The sequence below is a fragment of the Pteropus alecto genome, unplaced genomic scaffold (genome assembly GCF_000325575.1).
Source record: "Pteropus alecto unplaced genomic scaffold, ASM32557v1 scaffold78, whole genome shotgun sequence".
Taxonomy (NCBI): Eukaryota; Metazoa; Chordata; class Mammalia; order Chiroptera; family Pteropodidae; genus Pteropus; species Pteropus alecto.
Window position 1 is genome coordinate 17549713 of NW_006443124.1, and position 19983 is coordinate 17569695.

General features: G+C 58.7%; 1 protein-coding gene across 1 annotated transcript in view; it reads left to right on the plus strand.

Moving 5' to 3' along the window:
• The window catches only part of OBSCN (obscurin, cytoskeletal calmodulin and titin-interacting RhoGEF), a 145428-nt gene that overhangs the window by 61958 nt on the left and 63487 nt on the right, over positions 1-19983 (plus strand). The window contains 29 exon segments of the mRNA XM_006923370.1: positions 165-440; positions 1655-1930; positions 2939-3217; positions 3397-3663; positions 3818-4087; positions 4954-5220; positions 5573-5839; positions 6058-6170; positions 6284-6437; positions 6610-6771; positions 6846-6950; positions 7673-7939; positions 8204-8473; positions 8602-8868; positions 8957-9223; positions 9313-9579; positions 10399-10671; positions 11342-11608; positions 11850-12116; positions 13563-13835; positions 14231-14497; positions 15411-15677; positions 15773-16036; positions 16353-16619; positions 16704-16809; positions 17681-17763; positions 17766-17858; positions 19015-19278; positions 19620-19883. Of these exon segments, the coding sequence (XP_006923432.1) occupies positions 165-440; positions 1655-1930; positions 2939-3217; positions 3397-3663; positions 3818-4087; positions 4954-5220; positions 5573-5839; positions 6058-6170; positions 6284-6437; positions 6610-6771; positions 6846-6950; positions 7673-7939; positions 8204-8473; positions 8602-8868; positions 8957-9223; positions 9313-9579; positions 10399-10671; positions 11342-11608; positions 11850-12116; positions 13563-13835; positions 14231-14497; positions 15411-15677; positions 15773-16036; positions 16353-16619; positions 16704-16809; positions 17681-17763; positions 17766-17858; positions 19015-19278; positions 19620-19883 (6729 nt within the window).

A 19983-nucleotide genomic window follows, 5' to 3' on the forward strand; every position in this document is an offset into this window, starting at 1 on the left:
GTGCAGGTGAATGTGCTGCTTGTCACTGACAAGGCGGTGGGGCTGCTCCAGGCCACCATCTGGTGCAGGGCCCAGAGGAGTTTCCAGGTCTCCTGTCTCCCTGTGTAGTGTCCCCCCTAGTGCTGTCCTTCTTACATAGAGGGTATCTTTGACCCTGTCCCCAGAGCCCACAGTGGTGTTTGCCAAGGAGCAGCAGGCACACAGCGAGGTGCAGGCCGAGGCGGGGGCCAGCACCATGCTGAGCTGCGAGATGGCCCAGGCGCAGACGGAGGTGACGTGGTACAAGGACGGCAAGAAGCTGAGTGGGAGCTCGAAGGTGCGTGTGGAGGCCCAGGGCTGCACCCGGCGGCTGGTGCTGCAGCAGGCTGGGAAGGCGGACAGCGGGGAGTACAGCTGCGAGGCCGGAGGCCAGAAGGTCTCCTTCCGCCTGGACATCACAGGTAGGTTCTTGATGTGCTACTTTAGCCTGATAGCAGTGTCGATGGGAATGGCTATGTCCAGACAGACCCTAGTGCCCTCTCCACTAGATCTCATCTCTTCACATATCCCATTTTCCCACCTCTCATTTGTATACCCACGACTGAACCCAGGGATCTTGGATGGGAAGGGTGTGCACAGGAGGGACAGGGCCCTTCTTGTACGTCTTCATGGTGTGTCCACATTCAGCACTTGGTCACTTTCCTTAGCACCTCCTTACAACTATCGTTGGTCCTCAGTGTCTGGGACTCTGGCCCTACTTGTCATATTGGGCTGAGGTAGACCAGATGTTCCTCACCTGAGACTGGTCTACCTGCTAACACATGTCTGCCTTCACTCAGCCCATGTGAGGGTTGTTGCTGTCAGGAGCTGCCCAAATCATTAAAGCAGAAGAGAAAATTTCAGCCACCTGATACACTTGGGATGCTCCCAAGATGGAACTTGTGTAGGTGAGATTTAGGGGTTCTGGAACTCTTCCCTCCAGGCATGACAATATGGAAGCTCTCTCTGCACCATATGTAGCAAAGTAGAGAGAGATGTTTGACTGCAGCATCTGTGCAAAATCAACGAAGAGCAGAGATGGTGGCAGGGCCCCTGTGATGCACACATTCTGTCAAAGCAAACCTATTTCCCTTTTGTCATCTGTTAGGGCGCTCTATGCCAGGATTGCCCTGGAGTGTGATCTGTGAGTTTAGAACTGGAAAGCAATCAGGAAGTGTGGCAGGTCGCACTTGGTCGATGAGGGGTCTGTGACATCAGGCCAGATGTCACAGCATTTACTGCTGGTCACTATGTGTCTGAGCCTTTCTGGCCGGTTCACAGAGAAGTCTATGAACTAACTTTATTTTCCTTTTCTCAGGAGGGTTTAATTTTATGTAAGGGTGGCTGTGGTCTCACATTGACTCGTAAGTGCCTCCACAGCAGTTGTTACTGTACCCGTATGTAAGGGTTTGTAGGTGTATACAGATGCCAAGACCCTTGCATAGGTCAACGGACGGTTTGTAGATGAATGAGCTGCTTGTCGTGACAGGGTGGTGGGGCTGCTCTAGGCTACACAGCTGGTGGAGGGCCTGGAGGAGTTTCCAGGCCTCCTGCCTCCCTGTGTAGTCCTTTCCCCAGTACTGTGCCCATGACTCAGAGGATGTCATTGACCCTGTGCACCTCTCCCTGTTCCCAGAGCCCGTAGTGGTGTTTGCCAAGGAGCAGCAGGCACGCAGTGAGGTGCAGGCTGAGGCGGGGGCCAGCGCTGTGCTGAGCTGTGAGGTGGCCCAGGCGCAGACAGAGGTGACGTGGTACAAGGATGGCAAGAAGTTGAGTGGGAGCTCGAAGGTGCACGTGGAGGCCAAGGGCTGCACCCGGCAGCTGGTGCTGCAGCAGGCAGGGAAGGCGGACGGTGGGGAGTACAGCTGCGAGGCCGGGGGCCAGAGGGTCTCCTTCCGCCTAGATGTCACAGGTGGGTGTCAGGCTGGGCCAAAAGGACAAGTGCTTGACCAATCAAGGTTGGGCACCTCTCCGTGAGTTTGTACCTGCCCTGTTGGTGTGGTTGCACCTGTGCTTTTTTCTGCTGACATACTGTACCCCAGGGCAGCTGTGGGGTCCAGCCCTGTCTGTTGAACCTCACCAAGGAGCCTCTGGCCTTGGATGCCATTGCCCTTAGTGACCTTTGGTTCTTGTCTCTGAACTTGGAGTCCTGACCTTCCAGCTGTTGTTATGTCAGCCCTAGAGGCCTACTTTTGCAGAGATGTCATCCCGGTCTGGGCCCGGACCCCTTGGTGTGCTGCCTGCCCCCTGGCCAATGACAACACCAGATTTCAAAGTCCTTTGGTGTTCCTTTTGAGCCGGCTGATGCTGTCCCATCCCTAGCTATGGCCCTTGTTTCCCTGTTCCCCATCCTACAGTCAGCATGGTTTCCAGATACTCCCTTGGGTCAGCCCTCACAAGGATCCTCTTGGGCCCCCTCCGGGGCCTTCCTCCTCGTCTTTGTCAGACCCCTCAACCTTTGTCCCCAAGGTCCTGCTGCCCAAGCTGCCCTGTCCAGCTCCCTTCTTTGGCCTGCTCCTGCTGTCCTTCTGGAACATCAGCCAGCCCCCATGCTGCCCCTCACTCTCCCTGCAGTACCTGCATATGGGCCATGCTTCCCTGGGAGGGCAGGCATCCAGGCCTGGAAAGAACTTGTGGCCTCCAGGCCTGGGTCTCCTGCAGCTCACTGGTGTCCTTCTGGCCACTTTTCATGGCCCCTGGGAGCCTAGATGTTGGCCATCAGGTGGCGTGGGACCCTGCTGTGTTCACTCTTGGGCCCACTCAGTGGAGGCAGCCGTCAAGGACTAGAGGAGCAGAGCAAATGGAGCTTGGGGTAGTCCCATTTCAGATCTGCCACCACATGGTTTGAGGGGACAGGGCCCAGGCCTAGGATGCCAGGGTCCCCACTCTCATGCTGACAAACCTCCTTCCCCAGAGCCAGAGTCTGAGCCCCCAGTGGTTGAGAGACCCAGCCGCAGGGAGCCTCTGATAATCCGGGAACATGATGACATCGTCCTGACTGCCACACTGACCACACCCTCTGTGGCTGCGGTGACATGGCTCAAGGATGGTGTGGAGATTCGCCGCAGCAAGCGGCATGAGACAGCCAGCCTGGGGGAGGTGCACACCCTGACAGTGCACGGAGCGCAGACCCTGGACAGTGCGGTCTACAGCTGCCGTGTGGGCGCTGAAGGGCAGGACTTCCTGGTGCAGGTGGAAGGTTAGCTGTCCTTGTGGGGTCCTCTGGGAACCCCATGTCTTCTGGGGTCTCACGTGAGGGCATGCAGGCCCGGTGTCCGGGAGCAGATCTGGGTGGGGCTCAGGGCGCATGAACTTGCAGTGCAGGGCTGGGCCCCAAGGCCAGAATCTCTCCCAGCTGACCTCCCTCCCCTCCTGCAGAGGTGGCCGCCAAGTTCTGCCGGCCCCTGGAGCCGGTGAGCGGGGAGCTGGGCGGCACGGCGACTCTGGTCTGTGAGCTGAGCCCTGCGCAGGCAGAGGTGCTGTGGCGCTGCGGGAACACGCAGCTGCGGGCCGGCAAGCGCTTTCAGATGGGTGCCTCGGGGACCCAGCGCTCGCTCACCGTGTCGGGCCTGCGAGCGGAGGATGCAGGCGAGTACGTGTGCGAGAGCCGCGACGACCGCACCAGCGCCAGGCTCTCTGTCCAAGGTACACGGTTGCCGTGCACGCTGGCTGGGGCGCTAGTGCTGTGGCGCGGAGGTGGGTGATCCCGGCGCGGCGGCTTCCCGGAGGAGGTGTCCTTTGCACTGTCTGCAGGCCTCGCCCCTCCTGCCCACCTCTCAAGCAGAGCTCTTGTCCGCAGTACCCCGCGAGGTCAAGTTCACGTCGGGGCTGAGTGCCGTGGTTGCGGAGGAGGGCCGAGAGGCCACCTTCCAGTGCGTGGTGACCCCCAGCGACGCAGCAATCACGTGGTTCCGGGATGGCGTCCAGCTGCAGCCCAGCGAGAAGTTTCTCATGTCGCAGAGCGGAGCCAGTCATAGCCTGACTATCTTGAGCCTGGTCTTGGAGGACGCTGGCCTGATCACCGCGGAGGCTGAGGGCGTCACATCCGTGGCTACCCTCCGAGTGCGAGGTGCGTCTGTGGGGCGTCAGCGAGTTTGGGTGTCTCCCTGGTGGGCTGGCATCTGGCTGCTCGCTGGTGTCCAGGTCGTCTGGCTGACCTCAGGAGACACGGGGTTTTCTGGCTGCTAAAAGGAGACGGGTGGGACTGAGAGGCAAAATATCTGCCCTGAAGGGGAGAAAGTAAATTGCACTGCAGCCCTGGTCTAGGAGTGGATGTAGCTTCCTGGAGGAGGCGCCTCTCGCTAAGCCCTGTGGATGGAGAGGTGGGAGGGAGCAGAGTTGGCAGACAGGGTAAGCAGAGGCAGGAGGTGGGCATGCCCTTAGCTCTCCGAAGCCAGATTGTGTCGGGGAGAGCCAGGACTTCACCCAAGGGTAAGTGGGAACCATCACAGGTTCTTGAGTAAGGGATTAATGTGGGCAGATTCACCTTCTGGGGAGGTCATGGCACAACTGGGACTGAGAGGTCCAGCACGTTTCTCTTAGTGTGGGCGCTCCCAGGGCCTCGATGGAGCTGAGACACTGATGCAATGGATTTGAGGACTCAGAGTCTGCCTGTCTTATCAGCTCTGTGTCTCAAGGTGGCTGATCAGGGGCCATATTTAGGAGGTTGGCAGGCAGGGTTGTTCAAAGCAGGGGAGCAGGAAAGGAGAAGGGGCTGTGGAAATTGAAGTCCCCTGAGCCTCGGTTCCCTCCCATAAAATTGTACTTATGCAGGTATACAGCTGGGTCCTGAGTGTGAACAAGGCCTTGCTCAGCTTGGAGTCAGAATGTGGTGGGGGCTACTCTGCTGCCTCGGGTGGAAGGGGACGGACAGGGGCCCTCTGTGCTGGATGTTCCGAGTAGCAGTGGCTGTGTCTGCCCTTTCCCTGACTCCAGAGGCTCCCATCCTGTTTAAGAAGAAGTTGGAACCGCAGACTGTGGAGGAGTGGGGTTCAGTGACCTTGGAGGTAGAGCTGACGAGGCCCTGGCCGGAGGTTAAGTGGACACGAAATGCTGTGGCACTGGCCCCTGGGGAGAATGTGGCAATCTATGCAGAAGGCTCGAGTCACCGCTTGGTCCTCCGCAGTGTGGGTTTCTCAGACCGTGGCTTCTATGGCTGTGAGACTCCAGATGACAAAACACAGGCCAAGCTTACCGTGGAAAGTGAGCTGCGGGGTGGCTGGGCCTGGTTGGCGCTCAGGAGTGGGGAGAGAGAGAGGGGAGTGGGTCTCCCACTGGGAACCTTGCCCTGGGAAGGTGTTTGAAAGGAAGGGAGGGGGTGGAGCTCCACCTGGAAGCTTGGGGTGGGGGCTGGGTGGCAGGATGGGAGAAGGGAAGGATGGGGCAGGGCGGGCCTCCCATGGAGGGCAGTTCTCCTGCGGGTGGGAGTGGGCCTCACCCTCCAGGGTACCATGTTGACCACTGAGGCCCCCTGGAGAGGTGAGGGTGGAGCTGGCCCGAAGGCCAAAGTCTTGGTGCAGTGGCTCACCTGTCCTGTTCTGCATTTGCCCTACAGTGCGCCAGGTCCGGCTCGTGAGGGGCCTGCAGGCGGTAGAGGCACAGGAGCAGGGCTCAGCCACCATGGAGGTGGAGCTGTCGCACACAGACGTGGAGGGCAGCTGGACACGGGATGGCCTGCGGCTCCAGCCAGGGCCCACATGCCACCTGGCTGTGCTTGGCCCCACCCACACTCTTACGCTGTCCAAGCTGCAGCCACAAGACAGCGGCCTCATTGCCTTCAAGGCTGAGGGCGTGCACACGTCCGCTCGGCTAGTGGTTACAGGTGTGTGGGGGGACGGAGGGGTGGGACCCACTCAAGAGAGCGCCTGCCCCTGTCCCAGGGTGGCCCAGGGATGTGGCAGAAACAGGAAAGTGGAATCTTGGGAGAAGGGAGCACTTGTTCCTAGAACTGAGCTGAGTAATATGGTACAACTCAGGCCTCACCCCCACCTGGAGGGCACCTCCAGGACCGACCTGTCACTTCCCCCTCTACCTCCCTAGAGCTGCCTGTGAGATTCAGCCGGCTGCTGCAAGACGTGGTGGCCACGGAGAAGGACAAAGTGACCCTGGAGTGTGAATTGTCACGCCCCAATGTGGACGTGCGCTGGCTGAAGGTGCCTCTGTCCCTGGACCCTTATGCTCCCTCTTGACCCTCACCATGGGTGGGTAGGAGTGGGACCCATGTGTGTGCAGCCCCATCGCCTGACCCAGCCTCATGCCCCCACAGGATGGCGTGGAGCTGCAGGTGGGCAAGACAGTGGGCATGGTGACCCAGGGCTCCTGCCGGAGTCTCATCATTTACCGATGTGCGCTTGAGGATCAGGGTGTGTATGTATGTGACGCCCAGGATGCTCAGACCTCGGCCTCCCTGAAGGTGCAAGGTGAGAGCTGGGTTGAGTGGAGGGTCAGGGCTGGGTGCAAGGACTTCCTGCCCCCTGCATCTCCCAGCGAGGTGCTCGGACCTCTGGCCATGCCCTTCAACAAGTTGAGATTGGAGAAGGAGAGGGCAGTTCTTTGAGTCAGATTGTGGCAGGGCCTCTCTTGCTGTCCCAGGCCGCAACGTCCAGATTGTGAGGCCCCTGGAGGACGTGGAGGTGATGGAGAAGGAGGGCGCCACCTTCTCTTGTGAGGTCTCCCACGAAGAGGTGCCCGCCCAGTGGTTCCGGGAGGGCAGTAAGCTTCGGCCCAGTGACAATGTGCGCATCCGCCAGGAAGGTATGACAATGACAGCAGGCGGCTGAGAAAGGGTCTTCCCTGCTCTCCCAGTGCTGAGTAGCCTGTGTTCCCAGGAAGGACATACACGCTCATCTTCCGGAGGGTCCTGGTGGAAGAAGCAGGAGAAATCCGATTTGTAGCTGAAAATGCAGAATCACGAGCCCAGCTCCGAGTGAGAGGTGAGAAGGCACTCAGGAGAGGGCGCAGGCTGGACGGCATGGGAGAACATGCAGGTGTGCTGCGTTAGCTGTCCAGCCACAAGCCTGGGTGCCACGCTCCTTCCTGGGACAAGACAGGGGTAACCTAGGAGGAAGGAAAGGGGGTTTTGCCTGTCTTCCCGGCAGAAAGACAGGGGTCAGGGGATGCAGTTCATCTTTGTTTAAAATGGAGGTACCACTGAATTCTTCCTCTGCTGACTGCAGCAGGTACTGGAGAGAAGGGGTGTGAGGCCCTGGCAACAGGTGGGCGCAGCCTTACCTGGTGAACTTGATGACAGGAGAGTGACGGGGGCGGGGGGGGAGTGGGGATGAGGGAGGGAGGGTCTGCTGACAGGTGGGGCGACTGTGCCAAGGCCTTGATGTGCAGGTTCGGATGGGGAACTGTAGGGGGGTGGCAGGGTGGCGCTCGGGTCAGGGGCGCACAAAGTGGGGGTAAGGAGGTGAAGGTGTGCAGGGTAGGGACCGGGCCTGGGTGTAGGGGGCGGGGTGAGGGCATGTGGGGCAAGGGCAGGTGTGCGGGTGTGCCTACCTTCTTCATTGTCAATTGTGCCCTAAGAGTCCCAGCCCTGAAGGCAACACCTGGCCCAGCCCCGCTGGTTAGAGGCTACATAGGCAGAGCACCCACGCCTAGGGTGTTTGGAAGGCTGAGCCTGCGCCCTGACCCCTCCCCACCACACCCACAGAGCTGCCTGTGTCCATCCTGCGCCCTCTGCGAGACAAGATCGCCATGGAGAAGCACCGAGGCATACTAGAGTGCCAGATGTCGCGGGCCAGCGCCCAGGTGCGGTGGTTCAAGGGTGGCATGGAACTGCGGCCTGGGCCCAAGTACGAGATGGTCAGCGATGGCCTTTACCGCAAACTGGTCATCAATGACGTGCAGCCAGAGGATGAAGACACTTATACCTGTGATGCGGGCAATGTGAAGACCAGTGCCCAGTTCTTCGTAGAAGGTGTGGGCATGCCCTCGAGCATGTGTCCCCTGTGTCTAGGGAGGGGCTATATCTTCTATAATTGGTCCTGACAATTCCTGGCTGCCAGATCCGAAAAGAGCCTGACTTGGAAGTGCTGGGGCACTTGGGGTATGGCGGTGGGAGTGGGGAGAATGTGAGCACTGTGTGGGAAGATTTGTTCCCAGGAAGGAACAAGGAGCCTGGGGAAGGGGCCGCCTGCGGTCCTCCTGTGAGATCTCACGGTGACCAGCCCCTTGCCCACAGAGCAATCCATCACCATCGTCCGGGGCCTGCAGGATGTGACAGTGATGGAGCCTGCCCCTGCTTGGTTTGAGTGCGAGACCTCCATCCCGTCGGTTCGGCCGCCCAAGTGGCTGCTGGGGAAGACGGTGCTGCAGGCGGGGGCGAACGTAGGCGTGGAGCAGGAGGGCACGGTGCACAGGCTGATGCTGCGGCGCACCTGTTCAACCATGACCGGGCCGGTGCATTTCACCATTGGCAAGTCGCGCTCCACAGCGCATCTGGTCGTCTCAGGTGAGCATGCGCGGCCAGAGGGCGGGGTGGGTGGAGGGACTCGGGCAGACCCCCGCAGGACCCAGTAGCCCTGGTTTTCGGGGCTTAGCGGCCCGCCCTGCATCGCTACGCTCCCCCCTTCTGCACAGACATTCCTGTCGTGCTCACGCGGCCGCTGGAGCCCAAGGCAGGGCGCGAGCTGCAGTCGGTGGTCCTGTCCTGTGACTTCAAGCCGTCCCCCAAGGCTGTGCAGTGGTACAAGGAGGACAAGCCTCTGGCGCCGTCTGACAAGTTCAAAATGAGTCTGGAGGGCCACATGGCGGAGCTGCGCGTCCTGAGACTCACGCCCGCCGACGCTGGCGTCTACCGGTGCCAGGCTGGCAGCGCCCAGAGCAGTGCCGAGGTCACCGTGGAAGGTGCGGGGGAGGGGGTTCAGAGCCATCGGGAGGGTCCTGGGGGAGGTGGCAGTAGCATGGGCTAAGCTGCTCGTTGTGCTCCTGGCAGCGCGGGAGGTGACGGTGACGCAGCCGCTGCAGGACGCAGAGGCTGTGGAGGAGAGCCGCGTCTGCTTCTCGTGCGAGCTGTCCCACGAGGACGAGGAGGTGGAGTGGTCGCTCAACGGGACACTCCTCTACAACGACAGCTTCCATGAGATTACCCACGAGGGTCGCCGCCACACCCTCGTGCTGAAGCGGGTCCAGCGGGCAGACGCCGGCACCATTTGCGCCTCTTCCCTCAAGGTGTCAGCCTCGGCTCGCCTTGAGGTCAGAGGTGAGGAATCTCTGTGGCTCCTCCCAGAAAGAGTCCCCGCGGGCAGAGGTGGCAGCTCCCTTGCTCACCCGCCTATGCCTTGCCCACAGCAAAGCCGGTGGTGTTTCTGAAGGCTCTGGACGATGTGTCCGCGGAGGAGCGGGGCACTCTGGCCCTGCAGTGTGAGGTCTCCGACCCCCAGGCCGGTGTGGTATGGCGCAAGGACGGCGTAGAGCTGGGCCCCAGCGACAAGTACAACTTCCTGCACACGGCGGGCACACGCGGGTTAGTGGTGCACGACCTGAGTCGGGACGACGCTGGCCTGTACACCTGCCATCTGGGCACCGAGGAGACCCGTGCGCGCGTCAATGTGCACGGTGTGTGGGGGCGCGGCCCAGGCGCTGGGGGCGGGGACGCGGGACGCTGGGGGCGGGGCACCTCCCCTGGATCCCGCCAACCTGGGCTGGTTTGCTGAGCCTTGAGAAGTCAGGCAAGCTCCGGAAGTATGGGTTTGACTTGATCTCATGGAGGCCCAGGTAGGTGCAAGCAGGTGGGTGAGGACGTTGGGCAACCAGCGAAGCGTGGAGGACTGGACTGGGCCCTGCCTGATAGAGGCCTACGGGTGCTTGATTTCAGACAGGGACCAGAGACATTTACTCTGCACCAGGGGATGTGTGTGGGCAGGTATGAGGCTAGTCATCAGAGTCTCCAGGAGATGGGGAGTGGAAGAGGCCCAGGTGTCAGGCGGGTGTGTGTGTGGGGGAATCGCGGGGTTGGGGGAGAGATGCCCTGGAAGGGCTCCCAGGCCACAGGCACAGCCTGGGTGTGGTTCCCCAACTGGGTGGTCACGAGGCCTCCCCGTGTGCCACCGTCTTGGCTCAGCTTTATAGTTTTGGATCCCTGATGTCTGGTGGGATTTGACATGACACAGGAAAGAGGGGGAGGGCGGTGCAGTGAGTTTGGCCCAGAGCTAGATGGCATGTTCTCTAGCAGCACCTATCCTTTCTCTTCTGGAGCACGTAAGCTGGTAGAAGACCAAAGGGGTATTTGTTGAGGGGCAGCAGGCCTGCTGGGACTGGGGCTGGGGAGGGAGAGTATCTGGGTCTCGGGATCCCTATGGGGCTGGATGGCACTGGCCTCGAGGGACAGGTGTCTGGGGCCTAGCCAATGTGACAGCTGTCTCCTGTGGTCCACAGACCTGCATGTGGGCATCACCAAGAGGCTGAAGACAGTGGAGGTGCTGGAGGGTGAGGGCTGCAGCTTCGAGTGCGTCCTATCCCACGAGGACACCGGTGATACAGCCACGTGGATGGTCAATGGGAAGATGGTGGGCAGCTCAGGCCGCTTCCGGGCCACGCGCCAGGGCCGCAAGTACACCCTGACTGTGCAAGAGGTGGTGCTGGCTGATGCCGGGGAGGTGGTCTTCTCCATGCGGGGCCTCACCTCCAAGGCCTCCCTTGTCGTCAGAGGTGGGCACCAGGCACCTGGGCAGATAGGGTATCTCTGTAGGCTGAGCCTGGGCCCTCCCCAGGCAGTCTGCAGTCGTGCCTTGGGCTGGGCAGCCCGCCATGGGGTGCTTCCAGGGACTGTTTCCCTTAGCCAATTGTGGGGGCCCAGAGGTTCCTGACAGGATTCTGGTCATCCGGGGCTCAGTCTCTAGGGCAAGGATCTGCTCTCTGGGCAGAAGCAGGTTTTCGGTCTCCCATCCGTGGTCCAGCTGCCGTGGGAGCTGTAGGACACGTGGTCACCGAACCAGGGAAGTCACCCTGGGCATTTCTGAGCTTGTGCTCCCAGCATAAATAATGGTGTAGATCAATGACGTTTGGTTCACAGTTGGCACCAGCCATGCCCACACTTTGAGTCACAGGCTCTGAATGATGCCGAGAGCATCTTGTGGTCTCATATCTCTTTCTTGAAGGCCTCTTGCTTATCGCAGTGGGAGATCCCATCATTCCAGGACTCTGAGGCTCTTGGGTCTGAGGTCCCAGCATTTCGGGCTGTAGGTCTGTGGCCTTGGCCTCAGCCTCAGACTCTGACTCTGACTCAGACTCTGAAGGTTTCTGAGTGCCTGCCTTGCCCTCACCCCTGGTGTGGCTGTGGCTGTCGCCATGCTTCACAGGCCACCTCTGCTTCTTTCAGAGAGGCCGGTGGATATTATGAAGCCTCTGGAGGACCAGAGAGCCACTTTAGGCGAAGATGCAGTACTGAGCTGTGAGCTGTCACGGGCGGGCACTCTGGTGCGCTGGCTGAAGGATGGGAAGGCCATTCGCAAGAGTCAGAAGTACGACCTTCTCAGCGAGGGCACACGGGCCATGCTGGTCATCCATGCGGCCTCGCTCAAGGATTCCGGCGAGTACACGTGTGAGACAGAGGTTTCCAAGAGCACAGCCAGCCTCCATGTGGAAGGTAACCTCACAAGGGACTCTGGGACAGCCCCCATGGCCTCTCTTCCTTAGTGTGGGATGGGGCCACCTCTTCGGGGTCTCTGCTTTGCTGTCTCAGGCAGAAAGTGAGGGGCTCAGAGGGAAGAGGCTCAGTTAGGTCCTTGATGTTGCGTGGGCAGGCTGGGAGCAAAACTGCCTGTGTCCCAAGGAGTCGTGTAGAGTCTGTAGGCCTCACCCCCATCCCTTCTCTCCTCCTCCCCCAGAACAGGCAAACCGGTTCACAGAAGAGCTAGCCGACCTGCAAGTGGAGGAGAAGGGCACGGCTGTGTTTACCTGCAAGACGGAGCGCCCCGTGGCCATGGTGACCTGGCGCAAGGGCCTCTCAGAGCTGTGTGCCTCGAGGAAGCATGCGCCCAGCCAGGAGGGTGTGACGTTGAGGCTCACCATCAGTGCCCTGGAGAAGGCGGACAGTGACACCTATACCTGCGACATTGGCCAGGCGAGGTCCCAGGCGCGGCTCCTGGTACAAGGTAAGGCCGGCACATTGCACGGGTTTCATGGCTCATGGTGTGGCTGGTACAAGCCCTGTTCAAAGCAGACTTGGAGACCCTAGACAAGCCTAGCTGCAGTTTCCCCATCTCTGGGAGGAGGTTGCCCTGGGTTGTCTCATCTCTGGGGCCCTCCCAGCTGGATCTTGTGCGAATGAGTCTGTGGTCCTCATTTATTACTGCATTCATGTTTCCCGAGCTCTGTCTCCATGCCGGCATGTGCTCAGACCCATGTGTGAGCTCTGCGTGTATCTACACATGGATGTACCTCTTTTGCCCATGGCGGTCTCCAGGTTTGAGTAGTAGTGTGTACCTGGTATGCAGGGTGAGGGTCATCATCATCTCCATCTCACAGATAAGGAAACTGGGGCTTTACATGGGGCCATTGGGTATGTTGGCATCTGGGCAGGGTTGAGCCAGGCCCTCCTGACCCCAGGGCCAGCATCCAGCGTGGAGTCAGCTGGGGGCCCCCCTGGGGTCTGTCTGCAGGTAAGAGTTACAAGGAAACCTTGCTCTGGTTTTCTCTCTTCTTTCCAATGTAATCTGGTGAGTCCAGTGAGTTCAGTGACAGCATTAGTTAGCATGGTAGATACTTCATTTGTTCATAAGGTGGGTACTCACACTTAATCAGAAAGTCAGTTAACGCTGTATCACGTGGTAACAAAACAGACTCTTTACAAAACTTAAAGTACTCACACACGTTCCCATCTGGCGGTGTGGCCAACGCCTTTTCTCTGTGTGTGTCAGTCCTTGAATCAGAATTTCTCGTCTCTGACCAGTTGCGTCCTGACATACCGTCTGCGCTTTCCGGTGCCTGGTGCCCGGTGCCTACTGTCCAGAGCCCAATGCTCGATGGTCAGGGTCTGGTGCCCTGCATCTGGTGTCCAGCATTTGGTGTCTAGTGTCTGGCAGCTTCAAGGCACCCGTGAATGGGGAGGAATCTGATGTATATCCATCTCCAAGATTATGGTTATTTTCTAAGCATCCGCAGGCCTAAGTTGGCAGCAAAAAAAAAAAAAAAAAATTCCTGGCAATACACATTGTCAGACTTTCAAAACATTGGATTTAAAATTTGAAATAACCACACAGGTTTTTCACATTGTGATTTCTTCTGTTAACACAAGGTTTGTTTGTGTTACAAGACTCTGGGGACAGGTGCACTGGCATGGACAGATTGGGGCACACAGCTCGTGGAGAGGCCATCGTGGGTCATTGCATGTTCTACAGAAGGACTGAGGGGGCTGGGGCTCGGCCATAGACCTAAAACAAACACTTTTGGTCAGTTCATCTCTGACCTCGATTTTCTGGGTTTTGTCATCCTGAACCTGTTAGAGTCACCAGCTTGCTCTGGCCATGAGCCCACCCCAGCTCTGGGGGAGCATCCCATTTCCCTCCTTGGGGTCCTGACCTGCCTGCCCCGCCCCCCAGGTCAAAGAATACTCATCTTGGAGGACCTGGGGGATGCTGAGGTGCAGGAGGGCTCCTCAGCCACCTTCAGCTGCCGAGTGTCTCCTGCTGACTACGGGCCTGTCCACTGGTTCCTGGACAAGACACCCCTGTACGCGAACGAGTTCAATGAGATCGAGGCCCAGCCAGGTGGCTACCATGTGCTCACCCTGCGGCAGCTCGCACTCAAGGACTCGGGCACTGTCCACTTTGAAGCGGGCAACCAGCGGTCCTCAGCCACCCTGCGGGTCACAGGTGGGCTGCATGCCTAGTGCTGTGACTAGGGCCGGTCCATGTGGCCGAGGGTGCAGCGTAGTCCTGGGGCTCACGGAGAAGATGCCATGGGCTGGGACTTGGATCCCAGAGTGGGCTTAGGAGGCTGGGCATGGCTGTTGCAGGATGAATCGTTGCATGTGGTTTGCAGAGGGGATCCCATAGTCAGCAATACATGGGCCTGGCCACACAGCTGTAGTGTGGGGAGCTACAAAGAGCATGACCTGCCCCCCCCACCCCGGCTGCCCTGTCTTTGTCCCCATACTGGGGTGAGCAGACAGGCACTCAACATGGGGTGTCAGCTGGGCTACAGCGATACCTGGAGCTTTTCCTGGCAGAAGCACCCAAATGCCCTGTACTTCCCTCTCTGTCCCTAGAGAAGCCAAGTGTCTTCTCCCTGGAGCTCACAGATACCATGGTCACGGAGGGGGAGGATCTGACCCTGGTCTGTGAGACCACTGCCCCGGACAGCCCTGTGTACTGGACCAAGGATGGGAAAGCTCTGCGGCCGTCGGCCCGGTGCCAACTGAGCCATGAGGGCTGCCGGGCCCAGCTGGTCATCATTGGCACCACCCCGCAGGATGGCGGGCGCTACAAGTGTGAGGCAGGGGGTTCCTGGAGCAGCTCCATCGTCAGGGTCCATGGTGAGCCCCCAGGCAGGGCCAGGCAGCCTCTAGCCGTGGCTTTCATCTTCATCGGGGCAGGGGAGGCCCCGGACTCCATCCAGCTCCCTCTCTTTCTGTCTTTGCCCTATCGGTGTGTGTGGGGAGTCTTTGTCCCCTTCTGTCCATCTCTGTCTCTGCAGCTCATCCCTCTCCTCCATTTCCTGGGTGCTCCTGCCCATCTCCTTGTCTCTGCTGCTGGTAGAGCTGCTCACCCTCTGTCGATCCCCTCTCTGTCAGTCTCTTTCTTACTCCATTCCTGACTTTGTCTTGTATTCCAATATCTCTGTGTCTCCCTCCTCCTGGCTTGGCTCATTTCCATCTGCTCTGGCTGCATAACAAATGCCACAGATGGGGCAGCTCAAACAACAGACATTTATTCCTCTGAATCCTGGAGGCTGGATGTCCAGGGTCCAGGTGCAGGCATGGCTGGTCTCCTGAAGCCTCCTCTCTCCCTGGTGTGTGAATGGCCATCTCCTCCCTGTGTCCTCACATGGTCATCCTCTGTATTATGTGTCCTGATTGCCTCTTTTTATAAGACCATCAGTCATATGGGATGAGGACACATTCTAGGGACCTCGTATCACCTTAATAACTTCTTTAAAATCCCATCTCCAAATATAGCCCCATCTGAGGTCCTGGAATTGGGCTCCAAATGTGAACGTGTGGGGGACACAATGCAGCCAATGACACCCTGGCCTTCCTTTTTTGTATTTGTTTGGCTCCCCCTCCCGGAGGTGCAGATGTCTCAGGGACATGGTCACTAGCCCTCAAGGTAGAAGGGGTGAGGTAGGCCTGCCTGCACTGCATGCTGGTGCCTCCACCCCTCCTCAACTCTAGGGGTGCCCCGGGAGGATGCAGGGGCAAGGACGAGCTGCTCCTGTGCCTCCTGCAGCGCGGCCAGTACGGTTCCGGGAGGGGCTGAAGGACATGGAGGTGCTGGAGGGTGGTGCTGCCACTCTGCGCTGTGTGCTGTCATCTGTGGTCACGCCTGTGGAGTGGCGCTGCGGGGATGAGCTTCTGCGGCCAGGAGGCAAGTACAGCATGCGGCAGGAGGGCGCCAGGCTGGAGCTGGTGGTTCGGGACTTGCGGCCACAGGACAGCGGGCAGTATACCTGCTGCTATGGGGACCAGATGACCTCAGCCATGCTCACCGTGAAGGGTAAGAGTGCGCCGCCTGTCCGCCCGGCCCCTCGTGTCCCTTCCCCTTGTGCATGAGAAGATGAGGACGATGTTCTCATCTCTGACCCTCCACAGCACTGCCTGCTGAGTTCATAGGAAGAATGAGAAGCAAAGAGGCCATGGAAGGGGGCACGGTGACCCTGAGCTGTGAGCTCAGCAAGGCCGCCCCCGTGGAGTGGAGGAAGGGGCCCGAGACCCTTAGAGCTGGGGACAGAGTCAGCCTGAGGCAGGACGGGGCCGTGTGTGAGCTGGAGATCCGGGGCCTGGCTGTGGCGGATGCTGGGGAGTACTTGTGCGTGTGCGGGCAGGAGAGGACGTCGGCCACGCTGACTGTCCGGGGTAAGGACCACGTGTGGCCAACAGAACTGTGTTTTGATGTCCAGTTATTGACTTAATGACACCTGTCCGCACTAATTCCACGTTCTCTCCTGTCTCAGTATCATCCTCTTCCCGTAATTCCATGGAATCCCTTTACCCTTCTAGGTGTTGTCAGACATGAGAAACCAGCATCTGAGCCACTTCTCACTACTCGTACCACTGCTGGTTTTGTCATGTTGTCCTGTCGGAGTCTTTGTCATGTCCTCTGTCCTGTCATGTTCCATCTCCAACTTTCTTCACAGAATTTTATGTTTTGTGTCTATCTGACTGTCCACAGCCCTGTCTGCTGAGTTCATAGGAAGATTAAGAAGCAAAGAGGCTATGGAAGGGGCCACAGCCACACTGTGCTGTGAGCTGAACAAGGTGGCCCCCGTGGAGTGGAGGAAGGGGCCTGAGACCCTCAGAGCTGGGGACAGAATCAGCCTGAGGCAGGATGGGACCCTGTGTGAGCTGGAGATCCAGGGCCTGGATGTGGCGGACGCTGGGGAGTACTCGTGTGTATGCGGGCAGGAGAGGACATCGGCCACACTGACCGTCAAGAAGGGTAAAGACTGCATGTGGCCACGTGGAGCCCTGGCTCCGTGTCTGAGGGCTTGAGCATGACCCCTCACTATGCCCCTCTGTGTAGGTATTTCCGTCTCTGTCTGTGTCTCTTGCTCCCCTATGGCTGTCAGCACCTGGCTGCGTGAGGCCTCCTCAAATAAAGAGCCGAGAGCGAGGGCCTTCCTCACCGGGTCACCTCTGAGGGAGAGGAGCAGGGCAGCCACACAACACAAATGGTGGAATGCAGTCCTCTTGAGGGGGCCGTGCCTCAAAGGATTAGGAAGTAGATCTGAGTGTGGCCCTTGAGGCAGGGATGTCAGGGTATGATTGAGGGAGGGAGCCAAACCTATGTGACTGGTCATGAGATGGCCATGTAGGTGGAGCTGTGTCCATGTCTGGGTATCACGGGAGGTGAGGTAGGTGTAGGAGGTGAGGTGGAGGTGAAATGAGTGTGGGCTGAGATGGAGTGAGGTAGGTGTGGAGGGCGAGGTGGAGGTGAGGTGGGTGTGGAAGGCGAGGTGGAGGTGAGGTCTAGAGAAGTTTGAGGGACAGGGAGCGGTGAGTTGAGGAGCATAGCCCTAGTAAGGAAGGGATGGTGGACATACACTCGTGGTGGGGTTCTGTGTCTCATGTCTGTGGTGGGTGGGTTGGTGGGTATCCACTCTGTGTTGTGTATATGGCAGGTCTCAGCTACAGCAGCAAAGGGACACTGGTCTGTGGCCTATGGTCTTGGGTAGATTCGGCCTGACTGCTCAGGCTGAGGGTGGCGTAGGGGCTTGCTTAGCTGGAGCAGATGGGTTGGCCCCCAGCTTAGGGACTGGACAGACCACATCTAATGTAGGGAGATGACAGCCAGATGAATTGTGGGCACCCCTGCAGGGGGCAGGTGGGCGTCCCCTTGCATCTGAGCAGTCCGTGTGGGGCAGGTGTCCTGCCTGATGTCACTGGGGCCCCACCTTCAGAAGGTGCCTGTGTTGCCAGCTTGGTATTTGCAGCCTGTTCCTTTCTTCAAGCTGCAAGTTCCTTGTCCAATAGTCTGTTTGTTGGTCTGACTTTTCCCAGGCCTGAATCCAAATCCACGAAAGTCCTGAGGCCTGTGAAGGCCACGGGAGGTACCCCATCCATGCTACACTGTGAGCTGAGTAAGGCTCCCCCACAGAGTGGTGGAAGGAACCTGAGACTCTCAGAGTTGGGAAATCAGGATGGGGACTGGCCACAGTGAGATGTGGCTGGTGGCCTGGTGACAGGTCAGGTCTCCGTGGAGGGGATCTGGGTCCTTGAGGGCCCTTGTAAGGCCTTGGTCACTTCCTGAAAGGGAAGCAGATGGACAGAGGCCAAATGAATCCCCCTCTGTATACTGGGAAAGTCCCAGGAGCAACATCAGTAAAGGCACAGGGGCTGGGGTGTCTCAGAAGGAGCAGAGGGAAGGACACCTCAGTGTGTAGTGGCTTCACATCCTGGGCCCTGGCCAGATCCACTCACACAACAAGGTAGATAGTGAAGAAGAGAATTCTGGAGGCCAGAATCACTTGTCACGTGCACAAATGTCTAGACCTTTGGGGAGAGGCTATCACCACGACTCCTTGAGTTGCATAGACAGAGTATAGAGTCCCCAGCACAAAGGCACTGGGCTCTCATACTGGTCAGCCTGCCAGGAAACCAAAGGAGCATGGGCTCAGAGGGCTGTCACTCAGCCAACAGCCAAGGAGCCAGGACCTAAGATGACTAGGTGCAGGCAGCCCGAGAGAGCTGCTTCTAGAAGTGTGTGGATCCCAAAGACAGCTGTACCGGGGCGACACGCCAGGAGGAGGGTGGCTTCTGCCCCCTCCCAGGTGGGGTGTTCCTTGCTCTGGTGTGTCCAGGTCAGTTTTGCTTAGTTCCAGGCTCTGGCCTTAGGAGCTGCAGGAGGTTATAAGAAGTGAGTGCTGGTGCAAACTTGTGGGAGAGATTTAGGCAGCTGTTTTCATGTCTCCTTTCCCCAGCCATAACTGTTGGGGTCACAAATTGCCAAGAAAGAAGAGGCCATGGCCACGGTGTCGTGAGCTGAGCAGCCTGGCATGTAGGGTGAGGGAAGGGGCCTGGACCCTCGAATCTGCTGTCAGATACGATCTGAGGCAGGTAGGGCCACAGAAGATTCCCAGATATCTCTGTCTGTATGTCCATTGAAACTGTGGCCATTCCCCTGTGTCTGTCCTGGTCAGAGGTCCTCACTGAGGGTCGCAGCATCTTCGTCTCCTCACTGGCCTTGATCAAGATGGCGCCACTCCCCACCATTGTGTCCGTGCTTTATTCCTCGTTTGCTCTCAGGTGTGTTTCATTGTCAAGTGTCCATGTCCAGCCCTCACTGCCAAATTCTTCAGACTGTCTGATGTTCTCTGGGTCCTTTTGACCCCCAGCCCTGCCTGCCAAGTTCACTAAGGGCCTGAGGAATGAGGAGGCCACAGAAGGAGCCACAACCTCGCTGCGTTGTGAGCTGAGCAAGGTGGTCCCTGTGAAGTGGAGGAAGGGGCCCGAGACCCTCAGAGCTGGGGACAGAGTCAGCCTGAGGCAGGACGGGGCAGTGTGTAAGCTAGAGATCCGGGGCCTGGCCATGGCAGATGCCAGGGAGTATTCGTGCGTGTGTGGGCTGGAGAGGATGCTGGCCACGCTGACCGTCAAGGGTAACAACCACATGTGGCCACATGGACCAGTGGCTTGGTGTTGGCACATGGTCACTGTTTTAGTACCTTCTCATTGGTAACATTTGTGGGTTTGTGGCTTCCACTGAGGTCCTCGAGTATCTCTGGGCTCCATCTCTCCAGTGAGCTGTTTTGATGTTTGTGTCCACGTCTTTCTGTCCTTCTTTTCTCTCACTTTATTGGTCTCCATCACCATCTGCGCATTCATTCACTACTTCATGTCATGGCCCTTAGCAGTTTGTGTGGTCCTTGTGGGTGTCCTTGACCTCATCATGAAGTCCTCCAGACTGTTTGATGTTCTCTGGGGCCTTCTGACACCCCAGCCCTGCCCACCAAGTTCACAAAGGGCCTGAGGAATGCGGAGGCCACGGAAGGGGCAACAACTATGCGGCTCTATGAGCTGAGCAAGGCGGCCCCTGTGGAGTGGAGGAAGGGGCCTGAGACCCTCAGAGCTGGGTAAAGAGTCAGCCTGAGGCAGGACGGGGCCGTGTGTGAGCTGGAGATCCGGGGCCTGGCCGTGGCGGATGCTGGGGAGTACTCGTGTGTGTGTGCACAGGAGAGGACGTCGGCCACGCTGACCGTCAGGGGTAATGATCACATGTGGCCATGTGGACAAATGGTTTGCTGTCAGCACGTTGTCACTGTGTCACCACCTTCTCTCATAGGATTCAGTGGGCATCTCTCTGT